A 21,720-nucleotide genomic window follows, 5' to 3' on the forward strand; every position below is an offset into this window, starting at 1 on the left:
AAAATCAATTTATTCGTGAGTGATGTGTTACGTATTTTTCTAGCGTGGCACCTTACCACTCCCAGTTCCATCATTCCAACCCTTTTCACATGTTCTTCTTCGAGTAAGGGACGTGGGAGGTTTCTGTGAGTTTGTAAAGAATAAAAGTTTATGATTCAGAAAGATGCTACAAAAACAATGTTCTTGTGAACCATGTAATATTATCGTGCATAATGGAGAACTAAGCACATTTTGTGTAGGAGACTAGTCTTGATGAGGGTGTGTTTTCCCAGAAGAGTCAGATTAACTTCCTTAAATTTTCTAGAGGAAAAATACCGTACAGCGGTTTGAAAAGTAAAGGACGCAGTTATCTTAAAACTCCACATACGTAATTGAGTGGTCAGTGCTTCCTATTGCCATCAGGAGGACCTGGGTCGAATTTCCAGCACTGCCAGCCACTTTTCCTCGATGGGAGGAGTGGAGCGCGGTTTAGTCAGACTCCTGATGTAAATGAGCAAATATTTGAATGAGATGTAGTGGCTCCAAGTTGCGGAAAATCGACAACGTCTTGGAAAGCGCTGTGCTAACCCAATGACCCCCCAAACCGTTTCTAAACACCGGAACACGACAGAGGATGACGTGTCGACCGGTCGGCATCGCACTGTTTTCTGAGCCTGATCACTGACTCAGTTATTACTAAAGAGGCAAGAGTACTAGTCACACAGATTCGTTGAAATCGAGGAAGCTTTTAATATTTGAACTTAATAATCCGGACTGTTCATGCAATGAAGGTGTTCACGGCCGGACGTCATAGTTACTGGCGAGTCTTCCCGGCTGTATGCCCCTGGTCGAAGAAACTTTTCGGTTCCTGACGTTTCGTCCAGAGATGCATCGGATATCTCTGGAGGTGCTCCATGCGGCGCTGAGTCATGCTTACCGACGAGTCAGACTTCGGAGAACGAGATAAATACTTCCTAAAGCGGTGGTGATAGAGTTCGCGCGTCATCAGCAGAGGTGGCCTTTGTCAGACGTAAAACTTAACTACCGATTGTTGCTTGTTATGCCCACTTTACACAGTATTTATCTCGCTCTCCGACATCCGATTCGTCAGTCGGCAAGACTCAACGTCGCCAGGAACACTTCCGACGATGTCCAGCGTACCTCCGGAGGAAACGTCAGAAACCGAAAAGTCACTTCGACCACGGCCATACAGCCCGGAAGACTCATCAGCATACTTGACTTTGTTTCGCATAACTATAAAAAATGAGAAAAACGGTTGGGGCATTGTAGTACTTACCATGATAGGCATCAGCTATCAGGAAAGAGGCGTAACACTGAAAAGAAACGATCGTAAGTAAAAATCATAAAAACGTGTCGTAGATGTGTTGCAGGAAGGTGAGAAGACATACTAACAATGATGAAGAAGACCGTAGAGTAGGCGGAAGACAGGTGGCTGCAGGCGCAGAACCCGCTGTCGGCGATGGGCAGCTTCATTCCTGAAACACAGGAAGCCACGGCTGACGTTCATGCTGTAGGGAAGTACACTGCTATAGACTGAAGTCTGTCTGAACTTTTATGCTGTGCAATCAGAACGGAACTACACTTACTTTACAGGTCTTGTAAACTTCGCGAGGTCCTTGTCTGTTAACATTATGCAATAGGCAGCAGGCAGGTTCCATACTCTTGGATTTACGGAAAGCGTTTGACACGCTGTCCCTCTACAGACTGGTAACGAAGGTACGAGCGTACGAAATTGGTTCCAAGATACTTGAGTTGTTCGAAGATTCATTATGAAACAGAACGCAGTGCGTTGTCATCGACGGCCAGTGATCGCCGAAGATAAGAGCGCTATCACGAGTGCCCCCGGAAAGCGTGATACGACCCCTCTTTTTCTCCACATAACGCAAACGATCTACCACCAACAGAGTGAACAAAAACCTGCGGCTGTTTGCTGATGACGTCATTACGTACGTGACGTTGTCGTAGTTAGGTGTCTGTAGTATAAAACAAATGACTTACGCCAAATTTATGGTTGGTGTGATGACTGGCACCTTATTGTGCATGTATAAAAGTGTAAGTTAATGCAGATGAGCAGGGAAAATGAAACTGTGATGTTCGAAGCATTAGTGGTGTCCTGAGTATCATGTCGATTAAACTTATAGAGGCGTAACATTGCGAAGCAATATGAAACGGAAGGAGCAGGTAAGAGCGGTAGTGGGGTACGTGGTTGGTTGTCTTCGGTTTATTGGGAGAACGTCTTCTGTTTATTGGGAGAATATCGTCTGTAAAGGAGACAGCATATAGGACGCTGGTGCGACCTATTCTTGAGTACTGCTCGAGTGTTTTGGATCCTTACGAGGTCAGATTAAAGGAAGAGATACTCATAGGCGGGCTACTGGACTTGTTACCGGTAGGTTAGATCAGAATGCGAGTATCACGCAGATGCTTCGCGAACTCAACTGGGAATCCCTGCAGTGAAGACGACACTCCTTTCGCGAAACATCGCTGAGGAAATTTAGAGACCTGGCATTTGCAGTTGACGGGGAAGTTATTCTGCTGCCGCCAACATGCAATACGCGTAAAGACTACGAAGGTAAGAGAAGAGAAACTAAAACTCGTCCGGAGGCACATAGACAGTCGTTTATCCCTCGCTCTATTTGAAAGTGGAACAGGAAAGGAAACGACTAGTAGTTGTACAGGGTACCCTCCACCATGTACCGTACTGTTGCTTGTGGAGTACGTATGTAGATGTAGAGCTGCTGATTTCTGTTATTTCTCTTAATCTTTCGGTATATGTATGGCATTTTGTGTCAGTGTGAGCGTGAAATAAATACTTCTTTTGTCGCAACGATGACGTTCCCATCTTATCATTCTTTACTTAGCAGGCTCTGGATGAAGATCATGACAGTGTTTGTGTATTCCTTGCATCTAACCAAAGAATACTGTATGGTACCCAGGAGAATATCGCGGATGAAGAGTTTTTTTTTTTCATTTTTATATGCTTAATAATATGTTGCAAATCTTACACAGCAATTAGGTTACAGCCAACTTCAAATTCTGAGTCGTGAGCATGGAACCCACTCTCATGGTCAGCGAGCTGTCAGTACGCGGTATGTATGGAAACCCATCTTCAAAAGACGGACAGCTCATGCGTCTTCATCAGAATGGACGACTGTCCATTAAACAGTTGCCTTCACACGGATTTCTATGAAAAGTCAACCCAGAATAGTCAATGAAATACTTCTTTTGCCTAAAGCGAACTCCTGTTTATTACACAGTTCATGGTCCTTAGTTTCAATCATGTACACTACTCGCCATTAAAATTGCTACACCAAGAAGAAATGCAGATGATAAACGGATATTCATTGCACAAATATATTATACTAAAACTATAATGTGATTACATTTTCACGCTGTTTGGGTGCATAGATCCTGAGAAATCAGTACCTAGAACAACTACCACTGGCCGTAATAACGGCCTTGATAAGCCTTGGTATTGAGTCAAACAGAGCTTGGATGGCGTGAGCAGGTACAGCTGCCCATGCAGCTTCAACACGATACCACAGTTCATCAAGAGTAGTGACTGGCGTGTTGTGACGAGCCAGTTGCTCGGCCACCATTGACCAGACGTTTTCAATTGGTGAGAGATCTGGAGAATGTGCTGGCCAGGGCTGCAGTCGAACATTTTCTGTATCCAGAAAGGCCCGTACAGGACCTGCTACACGCGGTCGTGCATTATCCAGCTGAAATGTAGGGCTTTTCAGGGATCGAATGAAGGGTAGAGCCACGGGTCGTAACACATCTGAAATGTAATGTCCACTGTTCAAAGTGCCGTCAATGCGGACAAGAGGGGACCGAGGCGTGTAACCAATGGCACCCCATACCATCACGCCAAGTGATACGCCAGTATGATGATGACGAATACACGCTTCCAATGTGCGTTCACCGCGATGTCGTCAAACACAGATGCGACAGTCATGATGCTGTAAATAGACCCTGGATTCATCCGAAAAAATGACGTTTTGCCATTCGTGCACCCAGGTTCGTCGTTGAGTACGCCATCGCAGGTGCTCCTGTCTGTGATGCAGTGTCAAGGGTAACCGCAGCCATGGTCTCCGAGCTGTTAGTCCATGCTGTTGCAAACGTCGTCGAACTGTTCGTGCAGATGGTTGTTGCCTTACAAATGCCCCTATCTGTTGACTCAGGGATCGAGACGGTGCTGCACGATCCGTTACAGCCATGCGGATAAGATGCCTGTCATCTTGACTGCTAGTGAACGAGGCCGTTGGGATCCAGCACGGCGTTCCGTATTACCCTCCTGATCCCACAGATTCCATATTCTGCTAACAGTCATTGGATCTCGACCAATGCGAGCAGCAATGTCGCGATACGATAAACCGCAATCGCAATAGGCTACAATCCGACCTTTATCAAAGTCGGATACGTGATGGTACGGATTTCTCCTCCTTACACGAGGCATCACAACAACGTTTCACCAGGCAACGCCGGTCAACTGCTATTTGTGTACGAGAAATCGGTTGGAAACTTTCCTCGCGTCAGCACGTTGTAGGTGTCACCACCGGCACCAAACTTGTGTGAATGCTCTGAAAAGCTAATCATTTGCATATCACAGCATCTTCTTCCTATAGGTTAAATTTCGCGTTGTAGCACGTCATCTTCGTGATGTATTGTAATGGCCAGTAGTGTAGTTATTGAGATTCCTGCAAAAGAGTAATCTACAATAAACACGATTGCAAAAGCAAGTTCTCGACCGTTAGTAGCTAAACATTCCATTTTAACCGGCTGCAGGTGTGTTCGTGTGTGTGTGTGTGTGTGTGTGTGTGTGTGTGTGTGTGTGTGTGTCCCGATATTAATGTAGATGAGTGGAGAGCATCGGTGGAGCGGGGCTGTGAGCTTCGTGCGGGATACTTGTTCAGTTCACAGTATTGAAACCGTAATTTTATACGTAAGTATAAATCATCGTAATCTACTTTTAATGGAGACGATCTCCCACTGCGCAAAAAAATGCTTGTCTTGCCAACAGGAACTCAACGGCAGTAACACTAATCTGGAAGTACCACTTACGAAAACATGAGAGTGCCATTCTTTTCAGTGGCATCCTGGCAGACGTTCTACGTAGTACCTTTCCCTCCACCTATTCTTCCTCCCCCATGAAATGTTCACGCAAAGGCCCCAGGATGCTAAAGTCACTGTTAAATTGTAAACTTGGTTCATTGTTCACTTCGTTTTGTCTATTAGATTGTAACATGGTAACTGGCCTGTTAATGAACTGAATAAGGTTTACTTCAAGACGATATCAGATACAACTGTCAGAAGAAACATACGCAATTAATAAATTAACATTTCTAAAAATTTACATATAGTATTCAACATTGTCGTGTGATCGGGGATTATAGAGGCAGGATTATGGAGACACACATACCTATGTCTGTCCCAAACTTTCTCATTCTACCCATTTCTGTGGAACAATGTATAGCCAATAATCAAAGCTTCAGTAGCGGACGTTCCAGCCATTATTGTGAAGTTAAATTCCTCCAATTCAAACGAAAGGGCGTTGGATAATTTTTCAGTACTGCATATAATAACTGTATTTTTCAGGTTAGTATGCCCCCATTTTGATTTTAGATCAATCCATTTTGCTCAAGGATTTTACTCTGGGTAGATCTCATTCATGAAATTCGATTCTGGAAGGACTGCAAAACATCGAGCTACAGCTGCCACAATCTCCTTACTTGACCGTAACGGTTTTCCATCCAGAAATTTATACAAATCAAATGGCTCTGAGCACTATGGGACTTAACATCTGAGGTCATCAGCCCCCTAGAACTTAGAACTATTTAAACCTAACTAACCTAAGGACATCACACACATCCATGCCCGAGGCAGGATTCGAACCTGCGACCGCAGCAGGCACGTGGTTCCGGACTGTAGGGCCTAGAAATTTATACAGATGCAGCGGACAGGCGCAAGTCACAATATCTTAAATGTGGTGAATAGGGTGGATGTGTCAGCACTTAGTACTTCGAATCCCTCGTTATCAAGGAACTTTTTATTCTTGTAATCAAAGATGACATTCTTCATTTGAGGCCCGTTCTGATATTTGTATTCTCATCCAGTTGGTTCAGGAGACTTCCGCAGCCTACAGCAGTTAGTGTTTTGTTTCAGGGTCCTATTAGAGCATTGTTCGTCGTTCGCTTAACTTCGTACAGTCAATGTGAGCATTTTCAACACACCCCAAATTCAAGATCTTTTGGCTTTCTCATGCTTTGATCGTCGTATTTGAGTATATCCGGATCTGACTGAGAATTATGAGTAAAGTTATTTCCCCATAGCAAACACCATGATGTTCACTCAGTACCCAATGTATTTACAAGAGAATTAGGAGTATCTTCAAAGAGAAATACATTGCCTATAGCAGTTACGAAAGGGATACGAATTTAACATTTCTCATAGAAAGAATAATATTATGGCTTCTGAAGAAAAATAGAGCCTTAACGCTGCAAAATATTCCACAACGGTTACGTTTTAATAAAAAGAGTCACCGTTTAACCACTTAGTTTGTGGCGTGAGATACCAACTGGTAAGTGACGTAGAAAATAAGTTGAATAAATATGAGATCATGTGTGATACAATACAAACAACATTACGGAACAAAGTTCGGAAAGAAATCAAAAAGATAGTTTTAGAAAGCAATGGGTACAGCTGTTTTGACATGTAGCTCAGAGTCGTGGATAAGAAAGTGAGACAAAACGCATGTACAATGCACTGAACTATAATTTCTGAGACAGATAAAAATTTCAGACTTCAGAGCTGAGTTCGAAATTTATTAAAATAAGGTTTAATGAAACAAATGAGAGTAAAATGACTGGAATATTTTGATAGGGTACCAGGAATATGCGTCGCAAAAGAAGAACTGAGCTACGAAACACAAGGAAAACGAAATCACGAAAGACCACAGAGGAGATGGCTAATTTGAAATGGATACTGGCAAGGAGCCTATTTCTTGAAATCAGATTACTGTTTCGTTTCTGGCGTGAAGGGAGATATTCACTTCTCACCCATAACATTAAATCAGTGCACAGAATCAGTTAGCTCCTTTGTAAAATGGTCCAAAGACTGCAGAGTTTTCGTGTTTAAATTTAGTTACTACTGAACGGATAACAATATAAACTATTACATTCATCTGTGTTTGTATATGACATACAAAAGGCCATAGGGTAAGGGAAAAACGCAATAAACGAAAACGCAATACTTTGCAACAGCACACTTTTTACCGCTCTAAGAGAACTGACTCAGCACACAGAACAGGAAAACACAAACACACACACACACACACACACACACACACACAGACAAAACCAATCCCCCATCACTCACAGAGTCATAGAGGCATAAATAAGGAATAGAAGTCTTCAGAACTCCCGAAACAATTTTCGTTCTACAGACTCGAACAGCAAGATGTAATGTTTTGGATTATTAGCAAGGTGCACAAGTTAAGCTTTTCTATCTAAAAGTAGCTGCAAGCTGTCCAATGAACATGAGTACATAACACACTAAGTAACAACCTAGTACAAAACTGTATCAACGGCACTACCATAATCCCAACTGTATAACGCTGACATACATCAGTACACGTTTCTGTATTTGTTTACTGACAGCCACTCATACTGTTGCAGATGACATGATGTATGCCTAGAAAAACAACAACAAGAAACAGAGAAAATATACCGGAAACAGCGGCAACAATCGTAAAAACAATGCCGTGACGTGAAGTAAATACAGTATTATGAACCTATTCACAGCAAACAATATTTGGAACCAAACAGTGGACATACAATAATGTGTAAATGTTTATAAGAACGCTATTTTTGCATGTTTTAGAATCCTAGAACCTACTGATGACGGCGACACTGTCACTGAAACTACACTCCTGGAAATTGAAATAAGAACACCGTGAATTCATTGTCCCAGGAAGGGGAAACTTTATTGACACATTCCTGGGGTCAGATACATCACATGATCACACTGACAGAACCACAGGCACATAGACACAGGCAACAGAGCATGCACAATGTCGGCACTAGTGCAGTGTATATCCACCTTTCGCAGCAATGCAGGCTGCTATTCTCCCATGGAGACGATCGTAGAGATGCTGGATGTAGTCCTGTGGAACGGCTTGCCATGCCATTTCCACCTGGCGCCTCAGTTGGACCAGCGTTCGTGCTGGACGTGCAGACCGCGTGAGACGACGCTTCATCCAGTCCCAAACATACTCAATGGGGGACAGATCCGGAGATCTTGCTGGCCAGGGTAGTTGACTTACACCTTCTAGAGCACGTTGGGTGGCACGGGATACATGCGGACGTGCATTGCCCTGTTGGAACAGCAAGTTCAGTTGCCGGTCTAGGAATGGTAGAACGATGGGTTCGATGACGGTTTGGATGTACCGTGCACTATTCAGTGTCCCCTCGACGATCACCAGTGGTGTACGGCCAGTGTAGGAGATCGCTCCCCACACCATGATGCCGGGTGTTGGCCCTGTGTGCCTCGGTCGTATGCAGTCCTGATTGTGGCGCTCACCTGCACGGCGCCAAACACGCATACGACCATCATTGGCACCAAGGCAGAAGCGACTCTCATCGCTGAAGACGACACGTCTCCATTCGTCCCTCCATTCACGCCTGTCGCGACACCACTGGAGGCGGGCTGCACGATGTTGGGGCGTGAGCGGAAGACGGCCTAACGGTGTGCGGGACCGTAGCCCAGCTTCATGGAGACGGTTGCGAATGGTCCTCGCCGATACCCCAGGAGCAACAGTGTCCCTAATTTGCTGGGAAGTGGCGGTGCGGTCCCCTACGGCACTGCGTAGGATCCTACGGTCTTGGCGTGCATCCGTGCGTCGCTGCGGTCCGGTCCCAGGTCGACGGGCACGTGCACCTTCCGCCGACCACTGGCGACAACATCGATGTACTGTGGAGACCTCACGCCCCACGTGTTGAGCAATTCGGCGGTACGTCCACCCGGCCTCCCGCATGCCCACTATACGCCCTCGCTCAAAGTCCGTCAACTGCACATACGGTTCACGTCCACGCTGTCGCGGCATGCTACCAGTGTTAAAGACTGCGATGGAGCTCCGTGTGCCACAGCAAACTGGCTGACACTGACGGCGGCGGTGCACAAATGCTGCGCAGCTAGCGCCATTCGACGGCCAACACCGCGGTTCCTGGTGTGTCCGCTGTGCCGTGCGTGTGATCATTGCTTGTACAGCCCTCTCGCAGTGTCCGGAGCAAGTATGGTGGGTCTGACACACCGGTGTCAATGTGTTCTTTTTTCCATTTCCAGGAGTGTATGATGCAGCAAGTGTCTGCTCAGCTCTAATTCAGGCATTGCAGAGTGCGTTGCTGCAGTTACTGATACAGTTTCGAAATGGCTGCCCGTAATTGCATCACATGGATATATTCGGGAAATAATAAATGATATATTCAGGAAATAATAAATATTGATGTGGGCTATTTAACTCATTTCTGTCGAATGTTCGAAGTGCTATTTTCAACAAGCAGTTTATTTTGACAAGATAACAGTATATGTACTCTATTGAAAATTTCAAAGTGTAGCGACTGCAGTTTTCTCTTTACCTAAGATGTAACGCACAGGGTCCGCTTCAAACGGCGGTGGGGGCTTCGGCTTTGATTCCTGTAGGAGGTCGATGTACGGCGGTGGACGGTCTGACTGCGGCTTGCGAGAAGTGCCACCGTCTGGACAAAAATAAATGTGTATGTAACAGGAAACAGTCAGTGTAAAACATACTCAAACATATTTATTGATACAAGCACACACGCAGCCGAATGTGCATGGAAGCACTCTATCTCTCCGCCGTTTTTTATGTAAACTGTGACGGTAAAAAAACTTTTCATGCACAGGCAACACACAACACATTCACCCCATACATACGTACTACATACACTTTAAGGCAGAAAAAACGAAACACTTCAAAGGAATTATCCGAGTGATGAGAATTTTTCCGGGTTGTATGGCCGTGCTCCATGGAACTCTTCAATCCCTGACGTTTCGTCCAAGGCTACGTTTGACATCTTCGGAGGTGCTCCTGGTTGTGCTGAGTCAGTCGGCAAGACTCAGAACGAGCAGGAGCACCTCCGAAGATGACCAACGTAGCTTTGGACGAAACGTCAGCGATTGAAGAGTTCCATGGACCACGGCCATACAACCCGGAAAAATTCTCAGCAGCTAAAACATCTGGTCGTGAAAGCCTTCATTGTATAATTATCCGAGTGGTACAAAAATAGGTAGATGTGCTGTACTTGTACAGACAAACGAATGATTATAGTTTCAGAACAATAGGATAATTTATTCAAGAGAAAGTGGTTCACAAACTGAGTGAGTCAATAACGCGTTGGTCCACCTCTGGCCTTCATGCAAGCAGTTGTTCGGCTTGGGACTGATTCATAGAGTTGTTTGATGTTATCCTGCGAGACGTCGTGCGAAATTCTGCCGAATTGGTGGCTTAGATCGTCAGAATCCCGAGTTGGTTGGAGAGCCCTGCTCATAATGTTCGAAACGTTCTCAATTGAGAAGAGGTCTGGCAATCTTGCTGGCAAGGTAGTGTTGGCAAGGACGAAGACAAGCAATAGAAACTCTCGCCCTGTGTGAGAGGACATCATCTTGCCGAAATGTAGGCAAAGGATCACTCGCCATAAAGGGCAACAAAACAGGGCGTAGAATATCGTCGACGCACAGCTGTGCAATGAGCGTGCCGCTGGTAACAACCAAAGGGGTTATTCTGTGAGAAGAAAAGGCAACCCAGACCATCTCTCCTGGTTGTTGGTCTGTATGGCGGGCTAGAGTCAGTCCAGGTCGTCTCCATGTAACGTAACCTGGCTTTGAGTGTAAATTTGTCGTGGTATGTGACTTCAAATGCGAGAAATTTTTCATACTGTCCATATGCTCGAACCTGTGGAAGCCATAACACTTGAATGTAAGATGTACCATATGTCAAAGTGCCAATGTGCAAAATCTAAATTTTGTTATTTACTTATAATTAAATGTTTCCCTGAGACATAGTGACAACATGCAAAGGAAAAATGAATTGAAGTTTGTGTTAGGGACGGCACTCAGCTTAGGTAGTTCGTGCAGCAAGGCTGACCACCGCGCTGTGCTGGTGTAATCGTAACATTTCTGCCTAGCAAGCAAGAAGAACCGGGTTCGAATCCCAGCCATAGCACAAATTTTAACTCATTTCGTCTGCTTCATTATTTGTTATTTATGTTGACTTGCTCAATACGTACTTGTTGATAAAGTAATAGACTGGTGCTTCCTTATTTTTACTGTATTCTAGTTCATAAAACACTGTACAAGCGTTAGGATTGAATGGCCTCACATGTGGGTAGTGCTGCGTGCAAAAAGCACGGGCAAAGACGGAGTAGGAAGTAGTGGTGAGACGAGGCAGAGTCGTTACAGCAGGCGCACGTGTGCGAACGCGAATGAGTTCTCCCTGGCGAAAACGTCAGGTGTACAGTTGTTAACGTGAGTGGCATGAAGACAAAGGAAGCGGGGTTGGATAATAGGAACAGTCGCTCCGTAATGACGCAAATGGTCGGAGTGCAGGAATTTTTGATCATCAAGATAGCAACTTGACGTGTACCTAACCAGGGAGCGACGGCGTAGAAATGTACGAAGGCATGTATGTAACAATGGCTACCAGTTCAGAGACGTGAAGTCATTATCCTCTCGTCCTGTCCATATAAACTACGGCCTCTCAACTCGTGAAGACGAAAGGCAAGGCAGAAAACTGTTGTTCAGTAACTTTCAGATACGGTCAGAAACCGCCAGTCTCACATTTCAGTTTGTGATCACCCTAGGAACAATACAGGGTGGGACATTGATAGCGACTGGGTCAAATATCTCACGAAATAAGCATCAAACGAAAAACCTACAAAGAACGAAACTCGTTCAGCCTGAAGGAGGAAACCAGATGGCGCTATGGTTGGCCCGCTAGATGGCGCTGCCATTCGTCAAACGGATTTCAACTGCATTTTTTAAAATAGGAACCCCGCTTTTTTATTACATATTCGTGTACTACGTAAAGAAATATCAAAGTTTCAGTTGGACCACTTTTTTCGCTTTTTGATAGATTGCGCTGTAATAGTCAAACGCGTATATCTACGTGGTATCACGTAACATTCCGCCAGTGCGGACGGTATTTGCTTCGTGATGTATTACCCGTGTTAAAATGGACCGTTTACCAATTGCGTTGAAGGTCGATATCGTATTGATGTATGGCTATTGTGATCAAAATTCCCAACTGGCGTGTGCTGTGTATGCTGTTCGGTATCCTGGAAGTTATCATCCAAGTGTCCGGACCGTTCGCCGGATAGTTACGTTATTTAAGGAAACAGGAAGTGTTCAGCCACATGTAAAATGTCAACCACTACCTGCAACAAATGATGATGCCCAAGTAGGTGTTTTAGCTGCTGTCGCGGCTATCTGCACATCAGTTGCAGACAAACTGCGCGAGAATCTGGAATCTCAAAAACTCGGTGTTGAGAATGCTACATCAACATCGATTGCACCCGTACCATATTTCTATGCACCAGGAATTGCATGGCGACGACTTTGAACGTCGTGTACAGTTCTGCCACTGGGCACAAGAGAAATTACGGGAAGATGACAGATTTTTTGCACGCTTTCTATTTAGCGACGAAGCGTCATTCACCAACAGCGGTAACGTAAACCGGCTTAATATGCACTATTGGGCAACGGAAAATCCACGATGGCTGCGACAAGTGGAACATCAGCGACCTTGGCGGGTTAATGTGTGATGCGGCATTATGGGAGGAAGAGTAATTGGCTCCCATTTTATCGATGGCAATCTAAATGGTGCAATGTATGCTGATTTCCTGCGTAATGTTCTACCGATGTTACTACAAAATGTTTTACTGCATGACAGAATGGCGATGTACTTCCAACATGATGGATGTCCGGCACATAGCTCGCCTGCGGCTGAAGCGGTATTGAATAGCATATTTCATTACAGGTGAATTGGTCGTCGAAGCACCATAGCATGGCCCGCACGCTCACCAGATCTGACGTCCCCGGATTTTTTTCTGTGGGTAAAGTTGAAGGATATTTGCTATCGTGATCCACCGTCAACGCTTGACAACATGCGTCAGCGCGTTGTTAATGCATGTGCAAACATTACGGAAGGCGAACTACTCGCTGTTGAGAGGAATGTCGTTACACGTATTGCCAAATGAGTTGAGGTCGACGGACATCATTTTGAGCATTTATTGCATTAATGTGGTATTTAAAGGTAATCACGCTGTAACAGCATGCGTTCTCAGAAATTATAAGTTCACAAAGGTATCTGTATTCACATTGGAACAAACGAAATAAAATGTTCAAACGTACCTACGTTCTGTATTTTAACTTAAAAAACCTACCTGTTACCAACTGTTCGTCTAAAATTGAGAGCCCTATGTTTGTGACTATTACAGCGTCATCTACCACAAAGCACTAAAAGTGGTCCAATTAAAACATTCATATTAATTTACGTACTACACGAATATGTAATAAAAATAGGGTTCCTATTTTAAAAAAACGCAGTTGATATCCGTTTGACCTATGGCAGCGCCATCTAGCGGGGCAAGCATAGCGCCATCTGGTTTCCTCCTTCAAGCTAGACAAATTTCGTTCTTTGTAGTTTTTTCGTTTGACCCTTATTTCGTGAGATATTGGGCCCGGTCACTATCAATGGAACACCCTGTATACCAAGTCACTGAAATGCTTGTAAAGTTATTTTACCTTAAACAGATTTCCCTTTCTCTAAAGTAAATTCAGTTTAAATATCACAATACATGACTAAGTGAATTATTAGAAAGTAAAAGACGAAATTACGATGCTATTGCTCCTTCAGAGCAGGCCAATTACTGAAAAGACAATATGGTAGACTTTTATAGCTCAGTTGGTTAAAAAAATTTATCATCCATTTCATGGAAGAAGTTATTGTTAAGTATTATTGAAGATTAACATCAGTTCAGTGTATTCTTGGTCATTGCACATAACAATAACGTTGCATCAGTAGCATTTACACTAAAGAGGAATAAAAGTCCAGTTTACTTTTCCATATTGTATCTGAGTACACAAAGATATAAAATTTCACTCACGCAGGTAACTCTTCAGCAGAAGTACACATGAGTAAAGTCAACTAAAGCTTGCTAAAATAAATTTCAAGTTATATTTTCAATACGTTCACGTTTCCTTTAGAAACGTAGAACATAATTTGCTCCTGCAACCGACATTAGTAGAATTAGTTAAATTTTTTACAGGGAGTTATTCATGGTAAGTAATCAATGCTCTCATCGAGTCTTGCTGAGGCTGTGTACCGTTATGGCCACTGGCTGGAATCCAAACACACAAAAGAGTGTGTTCGGTAGGAAGTGTAACTGGGTATGAAAAGTAGGGAAATGTCCTTTCTAGGTTTGAACCTCCAATCAACGTTATACTTTGATAATATGTTCAATTAACCACATATTTTGTGCCTCATCCTAATGAAATATTTTTATTAGGACCACATGGCATACAAGTTAATTAGTTATTATTTAATAACTGTATTAGATGACATGGGAATACTGTATTTACTGTATAACTAATGAAGTTAATTATGTATTATTTAGTAACTGTATTAGATGACATGTTAATACTGTATCACTAATGTTCAACGGGGAGAAGTGAATGGGGAGAACTGGGCTGGCAGCTTGCATTTTTGTGAGCGAGAGCCACGGGAGTGGCCACAGCAGGTATGGAGTAGGGCAAATCGGGCACGAGCGCATTTGTTTGGTGTGGGTTGCCTACATCAGGGGCAAGTATACATTCAGAGGCAAATCAATTCTTCTCTTTTGATTGACATGTCCTTAATCTGTTCTTCTGCTAAGAGGACTTTGATCCAATGATGATAAGCCTTCCTTTTAACTCACAGTCCTAAACCTATTGTTCCCCCAACCCTCCCCTCAACTCTAACCCTCCCCTCAACTCTAACCCTCCCCTAACTGGAAATTGGCGGCTGTGTGTTGGAGAGGATGGATCTCACGACAGAAAATTGAATTACGTAGCAAAAGGGTATTTGGATATTTGTAAAAAATTCAGTTTGCAGGGGTTGGGCCTCTGTTACTCATCATTATATGCTGTTTTGGGAGAAGCAGGTTTTGTAAAGAAGTAATTAAATCGATGGCATTTTATCCCACATATGCATGGAATATCATCATAAAACACCCATCATAAATTATTTCATTGTGAAAAATCTTTCGGTTGCTAAGTACACCGTTTGCCATCCCTCGTCCACTGGCCTGCACTAAGTGCCAGCTCATACCACGATACAAGCAGCTCCCTCAGGGTTCTCCAAAGTGATGTGTACATCAGTGGCTGCACTACACGCCTGTTCAAGAGTGTCCATGTGGGGCCCCACGACTAACAGGCTGCAACTTTCACCAAGGCAAATTCCTGACTGAGAATGGGTTCTGCCTTGCGATCTAAACAGCCATTTGTGCTGGAGAGAAAGCATCTCAAGACAAGAAATTCAATCATATAGTGTAGGATATACTGTTTAATCAGAAACTTCAATTTGCAGGGGCTGGATCTCACTTTCATTTGGTGGGAAATGCTCACATCCAGCAACTTCATGTAATAATTATTTAACTACACTGCTGCAGATTGAAGGTTTCATCGCCGGCCGGTGTGGCCGAGCGGTTCTAGGCGCTTCAGTCTGGAACCGCGCGACCGCTACGGTCGCAGGTTCGAATCCTGCCTCGGGCATGGATGTGTGTGATGTTCTTAGGTTAGTTAGGTTTAAGTAGTTCTAAGTTGTAGGGGACTGATGACCTCAGATGTTGTCCCATAGTGCTCAGAGCCATTTGAACCATTTTTTTGAAGGTTTCATCTTACTGGAAAATTTTACTGTGTGTGCTCACCTTGACATGAAGGGATCCACTGAGCTAGTGCACGGTGCAACTGCCAGCGCATGTTCCACCCCGTCACCTCCCTCCCAACCCCTCCCAGAAAAAATTGGTAGGAAAACGACTTACACTGTGCTGGAGAAGAAAGATTTCATGAAATGAGACTCAAATCAAGTTCAATAATACATTGATACATATTCTTTATTTACTCAGTTTGCAAGAGACTGGGTTCCCCCAGTTGTGTAGACATCGTAACTGAACCCCCCCCCCTCCTCCCCTTGGGCCCCATGACATAATAACTGTAATCACAATGGAATCCATCATTTGGGGTCTCTTGTGAGTGTGCGCATCGTCAGGGTGGCGCCACAAAGGTCAAAACAGCCCAATGTCCTAATTACAGATCGCCTTACTAAATACCATCGACCACAGATTGGATATGGGCCTCCTCTGATCTCACTGCCCCCAAACAAAGCATCAAGTGGCAGCGTTCTGCTGATCAGCAAATTCCAGACTCACTTCCTGTCTCTGTCGCTCTCAAGAAGCCACTCCCTGCTTGTCTGTGTGAACCAAAATCTACAGACACGAAGACAGAGATATTCATCTCTCCTCAGAATACTGTTTCTTTTTGGCTAGTGGTGGACAGAAAGGAAAAGCCGACACAATTTCGATATCGAAAATAGGGTTAAATAATCCATTTTCAGTACCCTGACAAATTAACTGTTTAACTCTTTAACAATTTCCACCTTACAATGATCCTTCTTCATAATAAAACATATTTTAAACGTTTGAATATTTCAGGGAAACATACGAATCAAGTAATGAAAAGTCCGTCGCAAATAGATCGTACCGCTAAATATAGCTCTTGTACGTGCTCTCCTCCACCAGAACGCTTACACTAAACATATCTGCTGAAAAAGAATCCCGAGGATTACACAAGCTACTGATCGCTAGGCACGCGCCGTGCGTCGACTGCAGGGCTGACCCTTTCTGCACCAGCTGAGGGAGAGAGACCCTACCTGGCCATGCCCGCCGATACTGACTGCATACATGCACGCAATACAACTATCGGAAACAATACATTGATCAATCAGAAATTTGACGTGGCGATTGGGTTTTTGAAAGTGCTATAGACTTCCTAAATTCTTTCTATCTATTGCATTTGGGAGGAGGGAGGAAGGTTTTACTGCATGATAGAATACAGACAACAGCAAATGCCACTGCAAGACAGAGTCCACTGTGATGCTCTGAGAAGTGCTAAACGCGATACAGTTAAATCACGATCCACTCTGCAGCAATAAGATGCATAGCTCGATGTCAGATACAGCAGAAAACACTCACACATACCGCGCACTCAGCTCCTTGACGTCCACACACAGCACTCCTGTTCCCTTCATACACGGCCAGCGCTGATGTGACAAGGTTAATGAAAATTACAGCTGCAGCTGCAGTCGTGGATGCACACGTATGCCAGAATGCACCACGCCTGGTCATGGAGGGCATCTGGGGATTATTGGAGTGGTAGGATTTCGGATGTTATCAACACGTCCACGGCAGACATCCATCATTTCGAATTTTCTCTTACGCTACACACACACACACACACACACACACACATACACAAGCACACACACGTCCGTTTCTGTCACACACACATACACAAGCACACACACGTCCGTTTCTGTCACATTCACCCAGCACATTGGTCACTTGGTCAGCCTCGCTGCTCTGGCCAAGATCTGACAAGTGTGCAAATTCTTTGTACACATCAAAGGCTGAGATAATCCATTACTTTCAATTGCCGACTTCTAGCGACCGCCCTAACAGGCAACTGCAGTGCACTGCAAAACAAGCAGCTGCAGCTTGGATGTATACAGTAGTTCATACATATGCAAAAAAGCAGCTGCAGCTTGGATGTATACAGTAGTTCTAAACAATTCTACCCCAACACGGTCCTGCAAGTTTAAAAAATCTACTTTACCCAATACAACATACCGACGTTGTATTCCATACACTTCGAATTTCTCATGCTAAATGTAGATTCCTCCCATTTATGCCTTTTCGAACATAGAATAAAACGGAAAATACACGCGTTTTCGCATAGCTAAAGTATCGTTACTTGGTGTGAAAATCCTGTGCAGGAGTATGGCATCGGCTATATTCCCTCTAAGTATTCTTTCATCAGGTAGAAAAATATATTTTCTTATTTGTCGTGTCACGCATCACAGGACTGGAAAACTAACCTCATTTTTGGCTCATGAAGGAATGCTAAGGTCTACCACTGTCACAGAATGCTCCCTGACTTTCGAATTCTCTCATATGGTAACCAAATGTCTCGCCACATAGGAGGCCTCTTAAGGTAACAGCACAGAGAAGCTGTAAATATAAGTTTTATACTACGTATCACTTCATAAATACGGTACGACATCTGATTTTATTACGATGGTTGTCTCTCCATGTATCGGTGGACGAGTGAAATATCGTTAAAAGATATCGCCACAACGAAAAAAACGCTAAGTGAAGACTGATATGTATGGTGCGCTAACTATCGTCTACACTTGCTAGGCGCCATGTCGCTTACATCAAATTGATAGGCTAATTCATTAAATTGATCATGAGAGTCACTTTGCATACAAAGTAATTTTTCTTTTTCAGTAGTCGGATTACAATCACCAGATACTTCAAATGGGAATCCTAGGAGGGAAGACGATATTCGTTTCGAGGAACACTGTTGAGAACCAACGTTTGAAGATGACTACAAGAGGACTCTGCTGCCACAACATACATTACGCGTAAGGACAGCATTATTAAAAACACGACTAAGTTGCCGTCACTCTGCATAAAAAGCGGTCTTGGTTCTACAGGCACACACGAGTGGCTGATAGTGTTACGCTTTCTGGTAAAAATGCTGTCTGCGATTTGGAATCAAGTCTTTCCATTCAACCACATACCTGTGTTGAATCGTATGGAGAAGTGTTTTCGTGACTACAGTCACTAGTGAATCACATTCGTGGCACTCTCATATCTAGAAAGGAGGCACCTTTTTCGAATCTGCTACAATAAAACTCCAACGTTAAATAGTCCCTCTGCATCTTGTAACTCTCTTCAGTCTCTCCCCGCCGCCCTTACAGCTTTGAATATGTGATCGTTTCAATTTAAGTCGGAACTGAACAGATGTTGGAGAGCGCTACTTCTACTATCTTCTGAAACCTGTGTAGAAACAAGGCAAGGTGAATTAATGCGACAGGACCGTGTTTTGACTACTCGATGTAAATGGGAACATGTTGTCATAGCTTCGCCAACGGAGTACAATGTGTCCAATGTGTAAGGTCTAAGTCAAAACGACACTTTCTCCTGCAACACAAGGTAGTATAAAAGAAAGTACTAGCAACTGCTGTGGTGTTTCTTATTGGGAAAATTAGAAAGACTCCACATCATACAGGAACTGGATGAAGGATGACAATTTTGCTACTGCATTGTGATATGTTTCCAAACTACATACAAGTATTACACTCTGAAGGAGATCTGTGTCCCCCAGGGTGCATTCACATCTGTCATCCAAACATTCTATCATCATAATTTTGTACCATCCAACAGAGAAAAACTACGAACTATAAAAGCTCCACTAACTTCATCTGACAGAGAACCCAATAAGATCTTTACAGCATCTCTATCTTCCGATATATCAAGAACAAATACCATCTGCATGCTGCCATCGAGCATATGCGGTGATCCTATTTATTATACAGGTACTGAGTCACTGGAACAAGTGGCCAGTGATCGACGCCACTTGCACAGAAGAGTGTAAATTTTTGTAGGAGGACAAAAAATGGTTCAAATGGCTCTGAGCACTATGGGACTTTTCTGAGGTCATCAGTCCCCTAGAACTTAGAACTACTTAAACCTAACTAACCTAAGGACATCACACACATCCATGCCCGTGGCACGATTCGAACCTGCGACCGTAGCTGTCGCACGGTTCCAGACTGTAGCGCCTAGAACCACTCGGCCACCGCGGCCGGCGTAGGAGGACAATATTCCACAGACTATAAGTAGCAAGAGAGGGTCCCTGTTATGTTGTTTGGTACATTCTATTTTTCTGCTGTAACATTCTTTGTACACCACCATACATTTTCTTTTTCCCACCACGACTTCGAGGTCTGTGCCAGGTTCTAAAATGTCATTAACACGTTTTGATCCATTGGCTCTCACAGAAAACTGGACATCGCACGGTGTAAATCATGTTGCTGCTGCTGCCACAACATACACATTGGATGATTGAAATAAAAGACAGTCACAACACAAGGAAACGGGAAGAGTTCTGCGACATTGTGGAGCGTTTTCAAACTGCTGTCAGAAGGTAATTGATGACCTACGCGCTGCAACTCATCTTTTACAGTGGCGGGGTAGCTGATGGCTCAGTGTTGTCATGTATGCGATCGCTGTCCCAGAAAGTGTTGTCCCTCCACCAAGACTCTTTCTCCATCTCAAACAAGCGATGTCAGTCAATCCTTATGTGGTAATGAATAGCATACCAGTGGATGGATGGGATGGAAAAGGCACCACCGATGTACTGTAATAAGCAGCTTTACCAGTTTTTGAGAACGGTTACCAGTGACAAGGTAGCACACTTCCAATTTCTGTGTCATCACTAAATCGCCCCTCCTGTACTCTGTGAGTACCATTGCGAATGTACATAGATGACTGTGCAGTACGTCCATTCATTGTTAATTCTCGAACATATTACACCAAAGTATAGCAGACAGCGATCTACATATTTCTAGCACCTCGATCCTAGGACGTAATTTACGATTGCCTATCTTTCCCTATGAAGATGGGAGTCACAGAGCATTATCGCTTTCTTAGGATAAAGTTAGTGACTGAAAGATCTCCTTGCTTTGACCAACGCTCCCCGCAAAACTATCACCGATTTAGTTTGCAGCTGACGAGAAATAGGTCGCTACAGAGCGAACCGAGTCTGTAACTGCTGTCTACCACCTATCCAAGAGCACAAGATCTCTCTGGATGAGCGAATGTCGAGGAGGTTAGCACCCCTTATAGGTATATAATAGATATGAAACTGTTGTGGTGATATAAGAGACAGTTAAAAACAAGAAACGGGTGGTTTTTTATGCATGATGGAGCTCCAGACAGATGGAGTTTGCAGCATTTTGCGTAAACCAACTGCACTATCAATTCTGAAATATTGTTATAGAGTCTAGGGTCAGTACCAAGAAGGTATTGGTAAGAGAGAACATAAACACATGCACCCCTAAGGCCAGACGGTTCCACACTTAAAATAGGCTATAATGTTAGAACGTTGCAGTTTCCGAACTATTAGTCATGTGGAATAAAGCGCTGTTAATATACTAATGAAAAAAATATATTTCCAGCGCACGACATACTCGTATATCCTTCTTTCAGGTTTCTTTACCATGAACTATGGTGACAAACTGTAATAGACTTCGTGGACAATTTTAACGTGAAAGGTTTTGTCATTAAAACAGGAATTACAAGGCGCAACATACCTCGTATCTTGGGGGCGGGCCACAACAGTGGTTCAATACATGTCTCTGCAATAAACATCCTAACTTGCTGTTCGTTGGCCCACAGTATGGTAGGAAAGCCAGCGGCTAGGCTTCTGACGATTCACAAGGCGTCCTGAAAGCGTTTGCAATATCTCTTTTACTGTAGCCATTCTCCCTGAACACATGCCTCAATTGCTGCATTTCAGACTGTAGGTGGTGTCGCCAGAAAT

The 21,720-nt window shown here is 43.8% G+C and overlaps 1 protein-coding gene across 1 annotated transcript in view; it reads right to left on the reverse strand.

Moving 5' to 3' along the window:
- LOC126172840 (uncharacterized) overlaps positions 1 to 21,720 on the reverse strand; it is a 131,028-nt gene that overhangs the window by 60,841 nt on the left and 48,467 nt on the right. The window contains exons 3-5 of the mRNA XM_049920911.1: positions 9,636 to 9,755; positions 1,393 to 1,475; positions 1,277 to 1,313 (exon numbers count right to left, since the gene is read on the reverse strand). Of these exons, the coding sequence (XP_049776868.1) occupies positions 1,277 to 1,313; positions 1,393 to 1,475; positions 9,636 to 9,755 (240 nt within the window). The remainder of the gene's footprint in view (positions 1 to 1,276; positions 1,314 to 1,392; positions 1,476 to 9,635; positions 9,756 to 21,720) is intronic.

The sequence above is a fragment of the Schistocerca cancellata genome, chromosome 1 (genome assembly GCF_023864275.1).
Source record: "Schistocerca cancellata isolate TAMUIC-IGC-003103 chromosome 1, iqSchCanc2.1, whole genome shotgun sequence".
In the NCBI taxonomy this organism is placed as follows: domain Eukaryota; kingdom Metazoa; phylum Arthropoda; class Insecta; order Orthoptera; family Acrididae; genus Schistocerca; species Schistocerca cancellata.